Below are 19,959 nucleotides of genomic sequence, written 5' to 3'. Positions count from 1 at the left end.
TCCTAAATGTAGTTGTTTAATAAATGTAGTGGAGAAATGAGTAGCCTATAGGATAAAGAGAAGTACTCAATTAAAGTATCTCAAAATTGCAGTTACAGTAAGTAAGGTAATTCAGTGAATTTACTTAATTACAAATGTAACTGTTGTTTGGAGTTAAGTTTTATGCAGTGGTGGAAGAAGTACTCAGATCTTTTACTTAAGCATAAGTCACAATACTTCAATGTAGAAATACTATGTTACAAGTATAAGTCCTGCATTTGAAAATTTACTTGAGTACATGAGTATTGGTATCAAAATATACTTAAGTACTTCTTCTTTTAGGAAATCACTTCTTAAAATCCACTTTTATAGACTTGCCTTGATGTGATGTCGTCTATTTTAGATTTTATGTTATGTTATGTTAAACTTTATTACAGACTCAGATCCATATTCAAGACATACAATAAAATAGTAGATTTTAAACCTTAGTTTTTATCTGTTAATTTATTTATTTATCTTAATGAGTCTATCTTTTATTATTTTATTTGTATTTATTCTTTTTTTTTATATATATATATGTATTTTTTATCCTTTTGGTCTTACTCTCGTTTGCCTTTACCTAACATTTATGTGTGTAATTTTCATGGCTTTGCCCTCTATTTTTCTCGTTTTCTACCCCTGAGTATTCCGCTTTTGCTTTGTTTGTCAAAGCACTTTGTAAAGTCTGTTTTTAAAGGTGCTATATAAATAAATGTAGGCTATTATTATTATTATTATTATAAAGTTATTATTACTTACTATGCAGAGTGGCCCTCTTCAGAATAACACAGTTTCCCTGGATTATAATCACCGATGCTTTACCTCAATGTACATCACTTTTATGTTGCAGCTGGTAAACGTGGAGCTAACTTTTCATATACTTGATATACTGCCATGTAGCATAACCCATAATAACACATCATCATTTATTAGTTGATATTTTGTATTAACAATCTGAATCTGCAAAGCAACTTGTAACTAAGGTTGCCAAATAAATGTAGGGGAGTGAGAAGTACAATATTGTTTTCTAAAATGTAGTGGATTATAGTACTTTAAAGCAGCATGAAATGGAAATACTCAAGTACAGTACAAGTACCTCAAAATTGTACTCACGTGCAGTACTTGAGTAAATGTAGGCTACCTAGTTACATATGATCACAGCCCCTACTACACTCTCTTAAAGGGCCACGACAACCAAAATACATCAGGGAGATATATATGTCAGACGAGGCTTTAGTTTGCTGAATTATCGGCGCAAGGAAACACATTAAAGCCTTTTTCAGTGAGTTATATTCGTACAACAGTGAACACTAAACATAGCACTGCCCTGGAGCAGCTACCTCTCCAGCCTTCAAGCGTCTCCCCTGATGCTTCAAGGAGCACCTGTCGTCCCAACATCCTTTGCGTGTCCAATATGGAAGAACTGGCGGTGGAGGTCCGTGGCTCCAACGGGGCTTATTACAAGGTAAATACCGGCTTATCAATTCAGCATGAAACAATTTAGCCACCTTACACGATACAGTATTTGAGCTGAAGTCTTACGGACCAGAGCAACTATATCCGACGTGCTCTGAAGCCCCTAGCTGCCTGCCATTAGCTTGTACTAGCAGTGCTAGCCAAAATTAGCTGGCTAAGCTATGGCATCGCTCGCTAGTCTTCGTCTACTGTCACTATTTAGCGACCTTTCTTTACACCCATAGTGAAGGAAGCAATATGGCATGCCTTATTACTTGAATATATAACCGATAAATGCTTTTACTAAAAGTGCTTGGCGTCCGGTTGTAGCTTCTTGGAGCTTAAAGTTAGCTAACTTGCTAGTTGCCTAACTGTTGACGTCAAAAGATGAGGCTCAAGTATCGTTAAATTGTGGTTAGACACTAAGCTGTGAAATATGTGCTGCCGATTGAAACCGTGTATGTTTTATTCGGTTATTAGAGTAGTTTGACTGTTATTAGTGCTGTTGGTTATGTATCATATTGAAGTATGTGATGTTTAGGAGGCATCGTGGCGAGTTAATGATAGTGTTTTCGAGCTCTCGTTAAACTGCATTTACTCAGCGGCTGTCTATTATTTGATACTTCATCACGCAGAAACTATTTTTTGTATGTGTGAGCCAGCTGTTCCTTGTCAATCCTGACCAGCTGGCATGCCAGGAGAGGGTCACTGATACCGTAGACTTAAAAGCTATTTCTAGACCTGCTGTCTGCAACAGTCCCGTCTCTTTTCCTCCGATCTCTTCTTCTATGTGTCTCCTTCTTTCCTTCTCTCGTCTCCTCTGCTACATGGACTCATTTCCTTCTTTCATTTTCCTTTCTGGCCTCACCTCAATTCCTCACATGACTCCTGTGCTACTATTTGATACTGTCCTCAGTGTGTTTTCTCTGTGTACCCGACGACCCAGCCCTGGTTTCATGACTCATTTTGCCCAAATGCTTGCTGGTCAGCTGCCCAGGCTGAATCTTGAACTCTTAAATTTCATGGCTTTACAGTTCTATGTTTCTGGTTTAAAAATATAATGTAATTGACACTATAAACAAACAAGATGAGCAGGGGGTTTTAATTTCACATTTTTCAGCTCCTGAATACCTAGGAAATATGCAGTTCTGTGTTTGTGTATGGTCAGTCAATAAGCTTTTTTACAGCTAGTCTTGAGGTATATTTATGATGTGCAAAAGACATTGGTACAAATGTATACATTCAACTAGAGATGCATCTAATGGTGGTGTATTTTTGTACTAGTTTTTCAATTTCAAGGTGATTTACTTGATTCTGTTTTAATTCTATAAAATACTATAATACGGCCGTTACAGTTGCTCAGATCATTCCAGCTGTATGTGTCGTCTGACTCTGTTAGTCCAAGACCATCAAACATGGCAAATAATAATGACAAATCCTCATATATGAAAAGCTACAACTAGAGACTATTTGGTGAATTGTCTTGAAAAAATTAATTGAATACTAAAAAAGTGAGTCATCTCAGTCCTACTCACAATTTCCTTTGCACTTGCATTGGAAATGCTGTTAATGTCACTTTGTGACAAATTATTGGCATTTAAAACCTTGTTTCAAATAAATAAAAAAATACCACTTCCTCTTATTGGTCTCTAGTCATGACACATGGCACTTACAGTTTTATTTGCCCAGATTTTAAGCAACCAAAAGCATTTGAGTTGAATGCAGTTTTGTGTTTGATTCCCAAAAGCCTTGAAAAGTGACATGAAACTCCAGGAAAACATGTCTCTGTTTCTCTCAATAATCAGCAGAACTTGCTGGGGGAAGTTGTATTTGGGAACTTATGTCCGCCTGGGCCAAGACCACTATTGGTTATTAAGTCACAGTTATTGATTAACAAGTCAGATCATATGCTGCCAAATCTAGGTTTTAATGTGCACTTAACATTGCAGTATTCAACACTTAAATTAAAACCATGTAATGCATGCCTCTTAATATTTTTATATCCATCACAATGGAAAGGTTGCGTGAAGAATGATAGTCAACTCTTTCTGTATCCTGCACAGTTATTGTAAATTAAATGGGTGGCCCTTATTTTAGTCAGTTGTCATGTTGTAATGTGCTTACCCTTGTCTGTCCTGCAGGGCGTTGTCAAAGATATCCACGATGACTCTCTCACCATTGCCTTTGAGAACAAGTGAGTCTCCCTTTCTCCTGTATTCCAGCTGTTTTTATAGAACATGTCAAGTTTTAATGTTTAAGACACATATAGGACACTATTAGCAAGGTAAGAAATGATCTTGAATCTTGTTTTCAGTTGGCAGCCAGAGCGCCAGGTGCCCTTCAGTGACGTCAGGTTGCCACCGCCTGCTGATGGCAAGAAAGAGATGGGAGAGGGGGATGAGGTGGAGGTGAGGAGGGCGTGCATATGTTCTTCTCTTTTTGTTTCATTGTTTACTTCCGTATCCCTCACCCTGTTTCGTTCTTAATCTCCTGTCAGATCCTCTCCAGAGCCAATGAACAGGAGCCTTGTGGTTGGTGGCTGGCTAAAGTCCGCATGATGAAGGGAACGGTGAGTACTGTTCCTTATCAAGACAAGTGTCTACACTGTATGCTTAAAATTGCATAAAAAAGATATCCAACAAAGTATACATTCATTAAAATTGACCAATATAGCGGCCATAAATATATATTAACTTATAACTAGTAGAGTGCTGAGTAAAGAATGCTAATGTGGCTAAAATACTGCTTTTGTGGTCCTAAAAATCAGTTCACAATGATTGCGAGTCATCATATTCAGTATTACTATAAGTTAATCAACTGAACTCAGTAACGTTGGTGTTTGTAAATTTTATTTTACACACTGACCCTGTCTGTCTTTTCAGTTCTATGTGATAGAGTACGCAGCCTGCGACGCTACCTACAATGAGATAGTGACCTTTGAGCGTCTGCGGCCAGTCAACCCCAACAAGGCCATCACCAAGAACACCTTTCACAAGTGCACTGTCCCTGTTCCTCAGGATCTACAAGAAGCGTATGTACAGCAGTTTTACACTTACAATAGTAGGGAGGGACAAATCTTAAAATTAATTCAGTGCCTGTTATCTTCATAATTAATGATTGTTAAAGATTAAAGATTGTTTATTTTATTTGTTATATGGTCTGTACTTTGCATTTCTCTCCCAGTCCCCTGTCAGCTGTATGTCAGATGTAGGGGTTAACCATTTGTTTTCATCAGGGTGTGGGAAGTTTAAAGTAATACATTTTTTTTATATTACAGGTGCCAGAATGAGAACGCCCATAAGGACTTTAAGAAAGCTGTTGGAGCCTGTCGCATCTCATACTGCCCTGAGACCAGCCAGCTACTGATTGTGGTAAGTGCCTTGCTGTACTCCTGTGGTGACATTTGGATATTTATTATAGCATCTACACCACTACATGATATGTCGCAACTTTGTCCTGCCCATGTTTGTACAGGGGATGAGTCACCTATTCCTTTCTTTCTAGTCGTCATCAAGAAGGGAGCAGGTCAATGTATGTTATAATGCTTTCTTTTATTTCCTGTGTGTATGTGTGTGTTTGTATCTGTATAGTCTACCAATGAGGCGACAGTGAAGCGCGTGTCTTTGCTGAGTGACATGCACCTGCGCAGCATCAGGACCAAGCTGCTGTTAATGTCACGAAACCACGAGGCCACAAAACACCTGGAGGTCAGTTGGTAAAAAGAACACTGTGGCTCAGTCACTGTGGTGAGCTGAAGGTCATGAAGGCAGCTTAGTACGCATTAAGGGAATAATTGGTAACCTTAACATGATCATTTGAAAGGTAGTTGGTCAACGTGGCAACAGGAGGGGCAGTTAGTAATCATATGATCATACCATTATGAAGTTAAACTTTTTTAGGGGCACTTATGGTTTCACTCAAAACTAGGCTGTGGCAATCAAATGTTTTGGAGTACTGGTGATTTAAATATTATTTAAATTAATGTTTTCCCAAAAATACTCTCTGCAGGTATGTGGTTTAATGCATAGACTTCAAATAAAAGGGAACTGTTAGTAAAGAGCATTCTGATTGGCTAAATTGGCTTTGTTGTGGATAGAAAACAAACTTTTGTGTTGTCTGTTTTGGCTAGAAAACTTAGGTTCAATGATTGTGACTTGATTAAAAGCAAAAGATTCACTTATTAAAAGATGAACTAGAAACAAATCAAATGTTACTTGTGTGTGTGTGTGCAGAGCTCCAGGCAGCTGGTGTCGTCCTTCCAGGAGGAGTTCACAGTGAGAACGGATCTGATGGGCCTGGCCATTGGCAGCCATGGCAGCAACATCCAGCAAGCACGAAAAGTTCCAGGTGTCTCTGCCATCGACCTGGATGAGGAGACTGGCACTTTCAGGATTTATGGAGAGGTAGGGTGCTGTGTGCCTGGGTGTTGGTGGAGACATGAGTGTTTCAATGTTAAAAAAGGACCAAATGAATACAAGGCCTTACAACAGTAAACGTTGAGAGTAACAGTGTGGACATATTTGAACGTGTGTTTAAACCGAAACAAATATGTAGGACATAGAACAAACAGATGCTTACTGTTGACTGTGCATTTGTGTTAGTTGAATGTATACCAGATAAAGTGACCCTGAGTTGTCTTTCAGACAGCGGAGGCAGTGAAGAAGGCGAGGAACTACCTGGAGTTTGTGGAGGATTCTGTTCAGGTGCCCAGAAACCTTGTTGGTATGTAGGCACACCCATTTACTGCATGAGCCTGAAAGTACCCCAAACTCATCTGATGTTCATTACAATATCTGTGTCTCTCTGTTCCCAGGCAAAGTGATTGGTAAGAACGGTAAGGTCATCCAGGAGATTGTGGACAAGTCAGGTGTGGTGAGGGTCAGGATAGAAGGAGACAATGACAACAAGCAGCCCCGACAGGAAGTAAGCCTGCTACTGCCACGTCTTTACTGCCACTGATAAAGCTAGCTCATAGAGCATTGATAAGGTTCACCAGTTTTGTTTTATCTAGACAAATAATGTAGACACTTATCATTTACTTAAGTCAGTCCGATACTAACATGTGCGCTGTGTTTTTTCCTGTTTTGTTGACACAGGGAATGGTCCCATTCACCTTTGTTGGTACTAAGGAAAGTATTGGCAACGTTCAGGTCTTGCTGGAGTACCACATCTCTTACCTCAATGTAAGGATACTTAAGGATCTTTATATATATATGTGTGTGTATGTGTGTGTGCTGAATATGGAAAGGGCTTGTTTTGATGGATGTTTGTGTATGTTTTTGCCAATTTGTTCTTTGCTTTCACTCAATGCCACAGCTTCAATTTACAGCCATTTCAGGCTGCCTCTTAATGCATCTCCTGGCCAACCAGTGTTTCATTCAGTTGGCAGCATGAGGTGGCACCATGGACACATGTTGGAATCATTTTCATACATAAGGTCTAACTGGCACTTATTTGGCCACCAGCATGTCTATAGTGATAAGTGATAATATAGTCATAAGCTTTGCTATAGGCTTAACAGTAACACTGATTTCAGTTTGTACTCACATAAAGCCATACCTGATAGGGAAGTATGTAAAACTAAATGGTAATTATAAATTATTTAACATGAATCATGCAAAAATGTAAAAATACTTAGTATATGTTTTTATGCAGTAAATGAAAAGAATTAGCAAGGTTCACCACACAGTAGTATTTGAGTGTAAAGACTGCCTCTGCTAACATCATAATGATGTGGCACATTTTTATGAATTAAAATATTTGTGAAACTTTGTGAAATAGGAGCAGAAGCTACACATTTTATGGGTGACTACTTATTTTTCTGGGCTAGTCTAGTCACTAAATTAAACCGCATGAAAAGCATCAGGATCTGTCAGACGCAGCTCATGAGATGACATAGATTGATTGGTCACATTGTAGGTTTTTGGTAAATGAATCAAACTAGTCTTTGTACATTTATTCCATTCTGAGGCTAACAGCTCAATCAGTCACAGCTAGATGGTAATGTGTGAGGACAGAAACCCACCACACAGGCAGCGGGGTTGAAGGAGCCGAAGGTAGTTTGAAGTTTGATAATAACCAGCTGGACATTTACTTGAGGTTGGACAGCTGGATACACAGTTTATTACCACCTCTGGGAATACCTGATAATTATAATTTTGATATTTTCAGTCTACAGTTATTGTGAATGCCATACAGATTTATGATAAATTTTTATAGCTAATCACTTTGCTGTTCTGCGGTGTGAATTTCACTGTGTGTACGTCTTGCACTTTGTGCATGTGTATTTGTGTGTCCTGTTTTGTGCATGTTTTGTGCTGTGTTGGTGCTTTGTGTGTGTTTGTTTTGCACGGTGTGTGTGTGTGTGTAGGACATGGTGGAGCTTCTTGTGGAGGGCCGGCAGCTAGAGGAAGAGCTGAGGCAGATTTTGGATTTTACACAGGGAAGCAGCCTAGCAACATTCAGAACATGCAACAAAAGGCACACTGGATGTGGTGGAGATGTGTGTATGATGACTGTGCATGTATATCAGGCGATAACGCTTTTTAAGAAAAAAAAAAAGAATCACAAAGAAAAAATGCAATCACAAATGTTTTCAGTTTCTTGCTTTTCCTTTTGTCTCATTTTCTTTTTTTCTTACCATTTTCCATTTCTTTTTCCCCTCAAGGAGGTCGAGCAGCTTCGTCTGGAGAGGATGCAGATTGATGAACAGTTACGTCAGATCACCCAGGGTCACCGCCCAGGGGACAGAGGAGACAGAGGAGACAGAGGAGACAGAGGCGACAGAGGCGAAAGAGGAGGAGGAGGAGGTTATAACGCAGATGGCAGTGCCAATGCTTCCTCGTCCTCTTTACATGGCAGTCGCTCCTACAATGGTCGAGGGCGTGGGCGGAGAGGCCATGGCTACAGCGCTGGATATGGTAGGAACCTTTCAAAAATCATATAGTCAACAAAGATAATCAACTTATTTCCTGCCAGATAGTGGTGTATTAAAATTTGTAAACTAATGGTACATTTGTGCAAGATGTTAGAAACAAAATAGTGCTGGAGTTGAAATATCTGGACAAAAAGAAACATTTTCACTTACCTTTCTGTGTTGCTGCCTCTCTGTTGTGTTTGCCTGATTCTTCCAGGCACCAACTCAGAGCAGTCCAATGCCTCTGAGACTGATTCAGAGCGCAGAGATGAGCTCAGTGACTGGTCTCTTGCTGGAGAGGACCAGGACAGGTGAGGCTGTTTGTAAATTTAATAAAGACACACAAAGTCTGAAGCTTTTTCTAGTGTAAGCTGTGTTATTGCTTCAAACATGCACATATTATTTATTGAGTGACTGACTACTGAACTTGCAGGGAGAGGGAGAGAGGCTCCCGACCACAAAGAGATGGTCGCAGGAGGCCTGGACCCGGCAGAGGCCGAGGGGGCCCTGGAGGACGGGGAAGAGGAGGAAGAGGAGGATACAGCAACAGCTCTGGTAAAAGCCCCTCATAGAGCATATGAGAGTGGGACACACACACAATAAAATGTTTTGTCATTCAGTAGTTAGACTCAAGGTCTAAGTTATTTTCTGTAAATCTGACTCTGCAGCAGGGCATCAGTACCATGAGGATAACAATGCCTACGGTGCTGCAGAGACAAACACTGAGACTGACCAGACAGCTGATACAGATGCTAGCGAGTCAAACATGCCTGCAAATCGCCGCAGAAGATCCCGGCGGCGTAGAACAGACGAGGACACCACACTGATGGATGGCATGAGCGAGTCAGACAACGCCTCAATGAGTGAAAATGGAATCGGTAAGGAGGTCGCTTTATTTGGAAAGATTATCTGACAGGACTTCTTCATACACACACAAACTCAAACAGTGCATACATGTAAAACAGTGTTGTCTGGGTACATTCATTTTTGGCAGAGTCTCTTAGTAAGAAAGTCTGTCATACATTTCTTAGCGTTAACAGTGCTTTTTTTTAGCTGTCTGAGCTGTGCAGCTCAAAGACAGGTCTCTGGTTGAAAGGCAATTTAAGCCCCAAATCCCTCTCTTTGTGATGACCTAACACCCTTAGATGACTCAGAGGCTAAACCTCAGCGTCGTAACCGTAGTCGCCGTCGCCGTGCCCGCCTGCCTGAGGAGAGGCAGCCAGGTAACCATAGCAACTGCGAGTATCCCCTTCCCCATACAGTGATCCTAATGCTTTGACTAAAAGGTTGCGCACAAGGCCTGGTTTTGTTTTACGTGTGACACCAACAACATACTAAACCAAAAAGGTGTTAAAATCGTTCAGGCCTCTTTGATGACGTGGTAACTGAGTGTTGCTTGCTTTTGCTAAATTATTGGACATGGTTGGCTGACTCACCGTCCACACCGGTTTGCTGTGCAGGTTGAATGCATCTTCTTTTCCTACTTTCTTTACCTGTTCACTAACAGTCAGGCTACAGCTTGTTTGTTTACATGTTGTAAAACTGTTAACAGCAGTCCTGTTTTTTTTGTTGTTTTTTTTGTATGTGTCATAGTAGGCCTGACCTCCAACTTCCTTTTCTTTGATGTTGTGTATATGTGGCCTCAAGTTAAACCTACGAGAAGTAGTGCTGTTTGGAGAGTCTGAAAGTGCTGGAAATCTCCTTTCAGACTGCCTGACAGGATCTACTGTAACATTCTAAAAACCGTCAAACGTGCTTGCTTTCCACAGCAATTGACCAACAATGGGGCAAATGTGAAAAATTATTTTCTCCACATTCCTCATTTGCAACTTCTGCTACTATCCATGTTTACTACTAAACTACAGTGTGTGTGTGTGAATAGGCTCTAAAGGTCTGGGGTAGATTCGCTTTGCTTTACAGCACTGAGAGAGCATTTTGGCCTCTGAGAACAATATCATGACCAGTGGGTTCTTTTCTCTGTCGTCTTGTCTGTATAGTGACAGTGGCTGACTACATATCCCGGGCTGAATCTCAGAGCAGACAGATGACCACAAACAAGGAAACCAAGAAGAGCAAGGATGTGGTTAGTACCTACATCATGTGTTAGTAGAGGTGCATTCAAGTGCTCCATGGATGGTCCCATCGTCCAATAGAGAGGCAATCTTTCATCTTTGGTGGGTTCATGAGCTTTAAGTCGTAATGTGGAAGCATCTGGGTGATAGGTTGGCTGAGACTAATGTCTCAGTGGGAATTCATTTTGCTATCAAAGTAAGCTGAAACAGTTTGAAGCTTTATATTTATGATTTTGTCCCAGACTTTGCTGCAACAGTACATTCCCTAAAACCACTAAAATATTGCTTTACTTGACTTATTGTGAGGTTTAATGCCATTAAAAAAATGTTCTAACAATACTTGAATTAACAAAAAAGTTATACTCCATCAACCCCACATTTACTTTCGTCCACCATGTTTCTGCATAATTGGACATCGACTCAGCAAATCGTGTACCGAAATGTTCGCTGACTCCAAGTTGTGGTTTCGATTTGACGGGGGCATTCACGTACATTTTTTTCATTAGGGAATAATTTTTTGATTATTCCGACATCACATGAATGCAGCAGAAATTATTGGCAGAATCACAGTTAACCTTTTATGAAGTCGCTTAATGAAATGATTTCTTCTTGGCTACGTCATTGTGAATTTGTTTGAATGCATCAGAAGTGCATAATTTGTCCGTCCCACATTTCTGTCCAGGGTCAGGTGGATGCCATTGCAGAGGACGGCCCACCGTCTGCCCCGGCAACCACCAATGGTTCCAACGCTGCCGCCAGCGAGGGCAGCGATGCCACCGGAGCTCCCGCCAAAGTCTCCTACCAGGGGGACTCTAACCTGCAACCTGTTGTTAATGGACTCTCCTAGTCAGACCTGAGCAAAGGAAATGGTTTCAAATATTTGAAATGATTTGGCTGCGCCTAATTTAATCTCCCTGTCTCTGGAGCAGCCTTTAAAATGAAACACAAGCACTGTTATTTTTTACTTTGCAAGTATTTGAAACCTGTTCCACTGCGCAAGGTTTCTGAGGTCTGAACCTCAACCTCCCCTTTACACACACATTCTGTCCAACTATTCATTTTACTACAGTTTTTTTTACAATAGTTCTTCCTGTATGAGCTTGCCAAAGATAGTCAAACACACACAAACTTACAGACGTCTACGTAACTGTACATTTCAGTCCGCTCTTCATTGAGAGCTCAGGGAGAGGTCGGACTGAATGCAGTATTTATAAAATGCAGACAGGGATTCCACTCAAACCCATACTATGGTATCAATGCAGCAGTTGTTTTTTTTATCAGTACAAATAATATCAAAGCAGGATTTTAGAACAGAAACATGTCCGCCTTTTACCAGGTGGGCTCAGAAAGATGCTTCCACAACATTTTTCAGGATGTTTTGTGCATCTGTAGTTTGTAAATTAAATATTCTGCATGAGCAGTACCACAGTGCAGATAGGTTTGTTGGAAACCCAAGTATGTTTGACATACACGTGATCATCTGTTGTGCCTTGAGAGTAGATTCAACATGTTGTTGCCTGGCTCTGCACACCATCTGAAATCTTTTCACTTGTTTCCGTGTTACTCTGTCACCCTTGCCTGCCACAGTTGAACCACAAGCTGTCTCCTTGTGCTTTATATTCCCTTATGGCACTGTAGGCGGGTGGAGGCAAACACTGAAAGTCCCTGAAAGGATTTCAGAGGCATATCTTTTTAAAATCAGGTGTGTCTATTCTTAATGTTTGTGGGGAAAAAAAAGAGTCCAGTTATCCTTTATATATATATCTGTTGAGGAGTTTGACATTAGCTGCTTTCTGTTTTTCAATATGCAACCACTTTGGTCATACAAGAAATGTTATTACAGCATTGTCTGGAAAAGAAACAAACAATAGAGGAGTTGTTTTCTTTGCACTGAAACATAGCCTTTTTTCTGTTAAAAAGTTGATTGTAGTTGAGTCTGGAAACTGGCCTGTTTACTGTTAAGTGCTGGACAGAGATGTAGCCATCAGTGCTGGGTTTCCTGGAAACATCTCATTGCTAAACATCGGGCACTTCCATCAGATATATGACAAGCAGGGATAATGAGTGCTGTTTCCTCCCAGAAATCCAGCTAAATCAGAAGAGACTCAAAGCCGGTTTGCAGTATCTTGGAGATTGATATCCCCTTGTAAATGCTCTCTATAGCAAAAGTCTTGTTTTGAGTACCCTGGTGTTGGAGATGTTTCTGGAAAACCAAGCCCAGGTGACGATGATGTCATTTTCATGGTTCTTCCACAGACTGGCTGGCTGGAAACTGGTCACGACTGTTCCTCTGAGGAAGGAGATTTATTTGGTTTATTTATTTAAAAAATGTACAGTATTTAAACAAAAAAAAAGGGGCAAAACAAGAGAAGCTCTTCTTTTTCTCGACACTAAAACGTGAGTTACTTAGAGTTTCCTTTTGAGACAAATGACAATTTGGACTACTGAGAGTTGTGACATCCCAAGTGTTTTTGTTGGGGCAACTACAGTATGTTTTTTTTTTTTTCTTCTTTTTTTTAAGGATCATTCTGGTTGGTTGATGTGCAATATGTTTTGTATGCAGTTAGTTCTTAAATAAACTTGATCTTCCATGTAGATCTCAAACCCACTTGTCTGGCTCTCTTATGGAATGTAAAACAACATAAGTTGTGGCTGCACAATATGCCAAAAAAAACCCAACATATCGCATTCATATTGCATTTGTTTGTCACTGGGGAAAAATATATATGTGATATTTGCTGGGGTCTGTACAAAACACGCATATTCCCTTATGCCTGGATTATGATTTGTAGGTCGAGGCATCTATGTAGCACCACAATGCTTCATTTATAATGCTACGTTGCGACACATTTTACCTTCATCAAGCTAAAAATTAAGAAATTGAAGGATTGGCGTCACGTAAGTGTAAATGTCAAGTTTTTTACAACTTTAAACCCATTTTTGGTACTCATTATGGTAAGCATTTTTTTCTTTAATAACCATTAAATGTAAATACATTAGGTAATTACCTCTCCTTATAGTTTAATTGATAGTGGCATGTCATGTCTAACCACAAGGGACTCATAGGCAAACAATGCATGCATGCAATCCAGCACAATTTTATCTTAGATATCAGCCCGACTCTTAACTGTTGGCTCTTTTACATGGTGTCAGAGCTATATTAAGTCACTGCGAGTGCAAATGGAACGTCCAACTGCTGCTGCTTCACTGCCAGAGAAGTGTTTACCTCTCTAGTATATGTGATGTGTGTGTAACCCACCCTAAATTAAACCCCTTACCATGGTACTGATATACACTGGGCTTTGTGGGATAACTTTTCATGTGACGTTGTTTCTCCTGTCCATACATCAGCAGTCTGAGTTCAATCAGGTGGGTTTTCGTTGACAATTCAAAGTGAACAAAAACTCTTTGAATGTATATATGAGGATAAGTGTATGGTTTAAATGTGAATCAATTGTTAAAAGTTCCTGTCTTGTGGAAAATCACCACAGAGAAACACTCCCTGGAAAGTACACGTCTAAAACACAACATAATAACGAGGGAAGCTTCCATTAACAATTTGTACAGCATGATTTTATTTGAGAACAATCAGTTAGAAAAGTCTAGTAATCGCCCGAGTCAAGTCAAGTGCAACAGCAGAGATCAGAGCAGTGTGGAATCACATTTATTTCATCGCCTGCATCATCACTTCTATTTCTTTGTCTGGCCTTCCAGGAAATCCTTTGCCTCGTTTATCTTCGCTGCTAGGTAGGGAGATCCACCTGTCAAACACACACACAGTGTCCATGGTAACATTTCAGGATTTTTTGCTATGGGAACCAATGTCTGTAGGAGCACTACAGTATAGCACCACATACCTCTATCTGGATGGTTGAGGATCATCAGTTTTCTATGTGCCTCTCTGATCTTAGTCCTGTTGGCTGTGGGACTGAAAGACAGAACGATACAACAGCAGTCAGTTATTATTGTAATAATCAGTGTGAATAGTAGTGATTAGCAAATTGACAGGAAGTACAAAGACAGATGACAGAAACACAGGTGAACATGCAGCACAGACCTAATTCTTTAATTTTGGTGTGAGCTTGGATGTACAGTAACATGCAACTGGTGGACTTCAAGGGTAACTTTGGCTTTTTCAACCAGGACCATATTTCCATTTTTTTGTTGCTAAGTGCCTAATGGGAACTACAGTTTTTTAAATTGGTCCAGTATTGAGTGAGAGGGCTGCAGCAAGCAGCGGCCAAACAAGCTGCAGTATAACTATTTTTGTTAACTTCCGTCCGCCAGCAATGCTTGTTTTTTGCCGCTGACCGGCTCAAATTATTATTCTAAGGGTCTGACAACATTATGGAAAGGATCCCTGCAGAGACAGACCTTTTCTTAAAGAGTAAAATCCTTTTTCTTTAACCAGAAACAGCCACAACGTCGCCATCGCCAAACCCACCAGACTCCATTTAAAGAAACAATAATTTTAGTATGTATAAAGCCAGCATAGTTTCACATCTAACTGGGTGAATTAAGGGTTTAATTCAAACAAACCAGAGTCAGTAATTGCTGGAACAGTGACGAGACAAACCAAGACTGTTTTTGTGAATTTTATTTTGTTTCTGCTGTCTTTAAATGAAGTAGGCTTTAAGATGATGAAATTAGCGTTTATGTAAATGGAGTCTGGTGGGTTTAGTGATAGCGATTTTGGAGCCATTTCTGATTGATCAAAAAGGATTTTACTCTTTAACAAAAAGATCTATCTCTGTAGGGATTCTTTTCATAATTTTGTCTGACACATACAATAATAATCTGAGCCAATCCGTCACAAAGAAGCACTTCTAGTGGATGTAAGTTGAGACGCTCAAATAGCCTCAGTGGTATCATTGTACCCTGTTTTGTTGCTCAATGCTGGACCAATTTCAAAAATAGTTGTTCCCATTAGCTGCTGACTTATGCCTAAAACATGGGAGCACAGTGTCCTGGTTAAAAAAATACCAAAGTTATCCTTTAACTGAGGTCCAGTGCTGGGTGACAGACAGAGTGTGTCCACATACCTGACACCTAAAACCAGGGCAGCTTCTCTCTTGGTCATCTTTGGCTCAAATCCACCTCTATAGTACCCTCCTCCAAAAGCCTGCAGCAACATATAAAGTTAAAAGTCCACCATGATTGGTCTGCTAAGTGATCCTTGCAAGCAAAATCACTTAATAAAAATAAAGTGAGACATCATGAGGTATCCAGCACATATCGTACTTCCATTTGGAGATATACTTAATATATGCGTGTTTCCTTCTTACCGTCTTGGGGAAGCTCTGAAGGGCCTGTTTCATCTGAGGCTCCATCTGCTTCATGGCCTGCATGGCATATCGACCTGGGAGACAAAGAAGAGGGAAAGCACGCGTCCAGCATATTTATATTGTGTATATTTATATATAAGTAAAGTTGTGGAAATGTCTGTACTGCTTTTAGAAATTTTAACACTGATACTACTGATACTGTACTCTCAGTAGTGAGGTTGGGAGATATGTTTAAAATCAGTTCTATTTTTCTCCATATCACTATCATTATATCCTAAAACGTTACGTTAACTTTATAGTACTTTTTAATAGTATCTCTGCATCTTTACTGCAAATTTTCAGGTCTATATTTAAGGTCTTTAGTGTTGCAGTACTTTGGCTTGTTTCATTCCTCTTAAGTTTAATGGTATGTTTAATGCATACAGCAAAAACCAATGAAAATTTCTTGTAAGTGAAATCCTACTTAGCATTAAATCCTTTTCTGATTCTGATGCTATGGCTACTAATGTATACAAAAATCACACATATAAAGTAGTCAAATTGATGTTCAATGTAATGAACCATATTCCAACCACTTATTACTCATTACATCAAAGAAACTCTTAAAGCATATGAAACAAAACTAATTTTCTTAGTTTAGAATTACAGTTTACTTTAATTTAATTCATTTAGTAATTAATTTGACCTTTTTTATATATGTTTTCTCTTTACTCTTTCCTTTATTATGTTGTATATTTCATCGCTCTGTAAAGCACTTTGAATTGCCCTTGTGTATGCAATGTGCTGTACAAAGAAAGCTGCCTTGCCTTGCCCTAATTTCAGCATATGAAATGCTGCAGCAGGTACTGCATTGTTAAGAAAATCTGTGTTCCTGAAGGTGAGTTATCTGATAAACTGCTGGACTTTGTGTCAAGGTGCTCGGTCCTAAACTACAAACTAAGTTACCCACCTGCAAATCCAGCTGCTGCCAAAGCCAGTCCCACTGCCACCATGGAACTGGCCTGTATATAGAGACAGACACAGACAGAGAGAGACATCAGATTAACATTGTGAGGACACACAGAGTCGCCAGCACCTACTAACAAGCTGTCCTCCTGTGGCTGCAATGTAAACAAATGCCACATAACCAAGCGGTGGCTTCGTGTGAAGCCTAATTAGTCCAATTAGCGTTAGCTACGTTAATTTCAAACCACTGCCAATGATGTCTTGCCATGCTAATGTTGGTTCACTGGCTAATCAAAACGGTGAATCAAATATTAGCTGGGTTTGGCACGTCATGTTGGGTCATGCACATTTGGGTAAAGCTAACGTTAGCTTAGCCGTTTATAATTTACGTTTTAAAACTTTAAGGCAGGCTGTTAATTGTGCAGCCTTTTACATACTGTTGTTCCAGTTAGTAAATAACATGCCCGACCTACCATGTCTGTGCGTTACGTTCCGTTTCTGCTGTAGATTAGGATCATAACTTTTGACCTCCCATATTTTCGTCGCTCGGACATGCATGTGTTTGTACCGGAAATGGAGGGCAATTGTCGTAAAGCGTTGACATCCGCTGTTCCCTCACTGTGCGTACTCCCCCGGTCAAACTGTCTAATTGTTAGACATGACAACCCCGCCTACAAGACTATTAAGACTCCTCAGTCACCTGCTGTCTCACGGCTAAATGCTCCTCCGCGTGCATGAAAGTGGAAGTTAGACGTTAATGTCAACTTATTGTCGGTAATTAAAACGGTTTTTAATTATTTTATTTCAGTGTGTTTGCCCAGAATCATAGCTTAGCTGTTAACTACACCAGTTAAAAGCTAGAGGTTTCCATGTGGCCAAGCTAAATGCTACTATTAGCACACTTAATGTTATTTAAGGTAATGTTTAAGGTAATTTCCACTTGTGCAATTTAACTGTAAATATGTTTAAATGCTACTTTGCATTTGCTAAAAATGAATATTTATGGTGGCTATTTAGCATTAACTTACTGCACTGCTAATGCTACAACCACTCTCACATTAGCTTGAAATGCAGTTTTGTTGGTTAGAAAGCTAATGAGAGCATTTAAACTGTACTGCAGGCAGCTAAAGAGTACTGGAGTGAGTAGGAAACTGTAGCAAGGGCATTTGCTATGTAAATTCCATTAAACAGTGTTTAAATAACATTAAATATTACAGGATATATAATTGCTGAAATTTTGTGTAGCATGTTTAAAGGACTAACCTAAAGGGACACTACACCCATTTTCGATACATGTTATTCCTATGGTCCAAGAAAACCCCAAAAATATTTGTAAACATGGATAGTTCTCTCCCAAATCCAGAAACTAGAGCCCTAAAACTCAAATGTGTGATGTCATAGAGTAAAAAGTCTGGAGCTGTTCCATAGACACTTTGGGAAGATGCTTTATATGACACTAACACCATGTTCTAACTGGATGCAACCCAAGCGAGCATCAATGACTAAATTAATTTACGCATATGCAGCAGGATGTGTTCTGAGGTGCTGGCGTTGAAAGCGAGAGGAATGGCTGATTCACAAGGTTAAATTGAAGAGTTATCTATATGATACTCCTAATTTCACAACAAAATCCTAAATAAGTTGGTATCTGCTTGGAGGAAGATTGCCAAGGAGCTGAATGTCTGTTAAGTATTTTTGTGTGGGATGCGCACCTGTTCTAGTATTGTTGTGAATATGAATAATAAAGAAGTACATACCACAGCTGCACGACGTGATGGAGTTCCAGTGTGGATAGAGAACATCTGATGTAACGCCATGTGGTATGATAGTCAGATACTCGCTTGCTGTTAGGACATGCTGTGAGAGCAACCAAGGGAATGTTCATTTTTATTTTTAGAACTGAGAACATTACAATAGTATAAAGCTCAATTGAGTATAAAAACAAGGGTGCACAAAATTAGAATCATTTGTTGTCTGTGGAGCAGCTCCAGACATTATACTTGATGACATCTCTAGTTTGAGACTTCTTTTGTTTCTGGCTTAAATGTAGAGAAGCTGTTGTTCACAGATATTGACTGAAACTTCCTAGGCCATGAAAATAACAAACTGGAATTCTTAATTTTAGTGGTGTTCCCCTTTAAAGTCATGTCAGTTAGCAATATCAATCTGAAGTTTGCTAACACTAGCCCGTGTAAGGTATTGGTCACACCAGACCAGCTACACAGTAGTAGCAGAACCTTTTAGAATATGAGTTGAGCTGAGTAATGGTACACTTTGCCTATAATGAATTAGTCTTAATTTAAAAGTGATATAATTTTGTGTTGAGTCAACATTTTTAAAAAATAAGTCAATTAATATAATTTAACAGTTGATTCTTCTTAATCCACAGGCAGAAGAGGGCAGCTGCAGGGAATATACTGATTTATATCAAGGCCTCTGCAGTCAGTTCCTTGGTCCAAAGGGTTGTGTAGGTGAGTGGTTGCTTTTGACTGTCAGACACTCTCACTGCCTCGGAGTTTGTGTGTATGTAACTTAGGCCTGCATGATTACATGTGCATGCTATCACTTTACCCAGTGACCCACTTTTGCAACTCAATGTTTGGTACCCCCCATATAGTAAACATACAGAGGTGATATATATATATACAGTATATTTTTCTGTGCTTGATTTGCATCTTGGTCACTCCTCTGTTTACTTATTTGCAACTGTTAGGGCAGGACTAATTCACGAGAATAAGTTAAAACACCTGTATGGATGTAGAGGGCTCTGTTTAAGCAATTATTTCTCAACTTTGAAAGGATAACCAATACTATAACCTTTTTGTTACCTTTCATGCATTACATTGTTTTGAATTGTGTAAAATTGTCCCTGACAAGGTCTTGTTTCATGCATTAGGTTAGTCCTTTCCATTTGACATATAATGCTCTTTTGTGAGTAATGATGGCTGTTATATCCTCATTTGATGATTACACGATTCAGGATAATTGAAGGGAAACTGCAAAGGAAACTTTTTAATGATAGATATACGTGTTGATTAGATGGATGTCTTTGCAGTGTAACAATAGATAGCTTAATGTCCAGCCTCTGATGATCATAAATAATTGATATTTGGAGATAAAAGCTTAGATATTGGTTGCATAGACTATAAAGGCTTTGTTACAGCCCTTGCTTTTCTTTCTACAAGCCCAGACTTATGGTAAATGCAGTATTATATTAATGAATGCTGTTCACCAAATGAGATGGCTCTTTGCCCAAGACCCTGAGTAT

The 19,959-nt window shown here is 39.5% G+C and overlaps 2 protein-coding genes across 9 annotated transcripts; one reads left to right on the top strand and one right to left on the bottom strand.

The window, feature by feature from the left end:
- Window positions 1–1,378: 1,378 nt before the first annotated feature.
- fxr1 (FMR1 autosomal homolog 1) lies at window positions 1,379–13,065 on the top strand. 8 transcript variants are annotated; one of them, XM_050054487.1, is made up of 19 exons: window positions 1,379–1,483; window positions 3,615–3,667; window positions 3,788–3,881; window positions 3,971–4,042; window positions 4,356–4,504; window positions 4,751–4,844; window positions 5,064–5,180; window positions 5,706–5,876; window positions 6,117–6,195; window positions 6,287–6,396; window positions 6,570–6,656; window positions 7,844–7,975; window positions 8,141–8,393; window positions 8,607–8,700; window positions 8,823–8,944; window positions 9,058–9,267; window positions 9,535–9,612; window positions 10,387–10,472; window positions 11,144–13,065. In XM_050054487.1, the coding sequence occupies exons 1-19, from the start codon at window positions 1,433–1,435 to the stop codon at window positions 11,306–11,308; spliced, it is 2,217 nt and encodes a 738-aa protein (XP_049910444.1). In that variant the 5' UTR covers window positions 1,379–1,432; the 3' UTR covers window positions 11,309–13,065. The 8 variants fall into 8 exon arrangements, with proteins under 8 accessions (XP_049910444.1, XP_049910442.1, XP_049910441.1 ...); XM_050054485.1 differs by having other exon boundaries at window positions 6,564–6,656; XM_050054484.1 differs by having other exon boundaries at window positions 6,561–6,656.
- Window positions 13,066–14,012: 947 nt separating this feature from the next.
- Window positions 14,013–17,311, bottom strand: dnajc19 (DnaJ (Hsp40) homolog, subfamily C, member 19). The gene is made up of 6 exons (XM_050054493.1): window positions 17,165–17,311; window positions 16,696–16,747; window positions 15,747–15,820; window positions 15,504–15,583; window positions 14,319–14,389; window positions 14,013–14,222 (listed from the first exon to the last, which is right to left on the bottom strand). The coding sequence occupies exons 1-6, from the start codon at window positions 17,165–17,167 to the stop codon at window positions 14,152–14,154; spliced, it is 351 nt and encodes a 116-aa protein (XP_049910450.1). The 5' UTR covers window positions 17,168–17,311; the 3' UTR covers window positions 14,013–14,151.
- Window positions 17,312–19,959: the final 2,648 nt, after the last annotated feature.

Source organism: Epinephelus moara, chromosome 10 (genome assembly GCF_006386435.1).
Source record: "Epinephelus moara isolate mb chromosome 10, YSFRI_EMoa_1.0, whole genome shotgun sequence".
Taxonomy (NCBI): Eukaryota; Metazoa; Chordata; class Actinopteri; order Perciformes; family Serranidae; genus Epinephelus; species Epinephelus moara.
This window is presented reverse-complemented; position numbering and strand designations above follow the sequence as displayed.

Bases quoted from the DNA above. Each gene is read 5' to 3' on its own strand.
- fxr1 (XM_050054484.1), top strand. From the start codon at position 1,433: ATGGAAGAACTGGCGGTGGAGGTCCGTGGCTCCAACGGGGCTTATTAC. The intron at 8,394-8,606 runs GTAGGAACCTTT...TGATTCTTCCAG, and splicing joins TGGCTACAGCGCTGGATATG to GCACCAACTCAGAGCAGTCC. The intron at 9,613-10,386 runs GTAACCATAGCA...TTGTCTGTATAG, and splicing joins GCCTGAGGAGAGGCAGCCAG to TGACAGTGGCTGACTACATA.
- dnajc19 (XM_050054493.1), bottom strand. The intron at 15,584-15,746 runs GTAAGAAGGAAA...ATGTTGCTGCAG, and splicing joins TTCAGAGCTTCCCCAAGACG to GCTTTTGGAGGAGGGTACTA. The intron at 14,223-14,318 runs GTATGTGGTGCT...TGTGTTTGACAG, and splicing joins CCTCAACCATCCAGATAGAG to GTGGATCTCCCTACCTAGCA.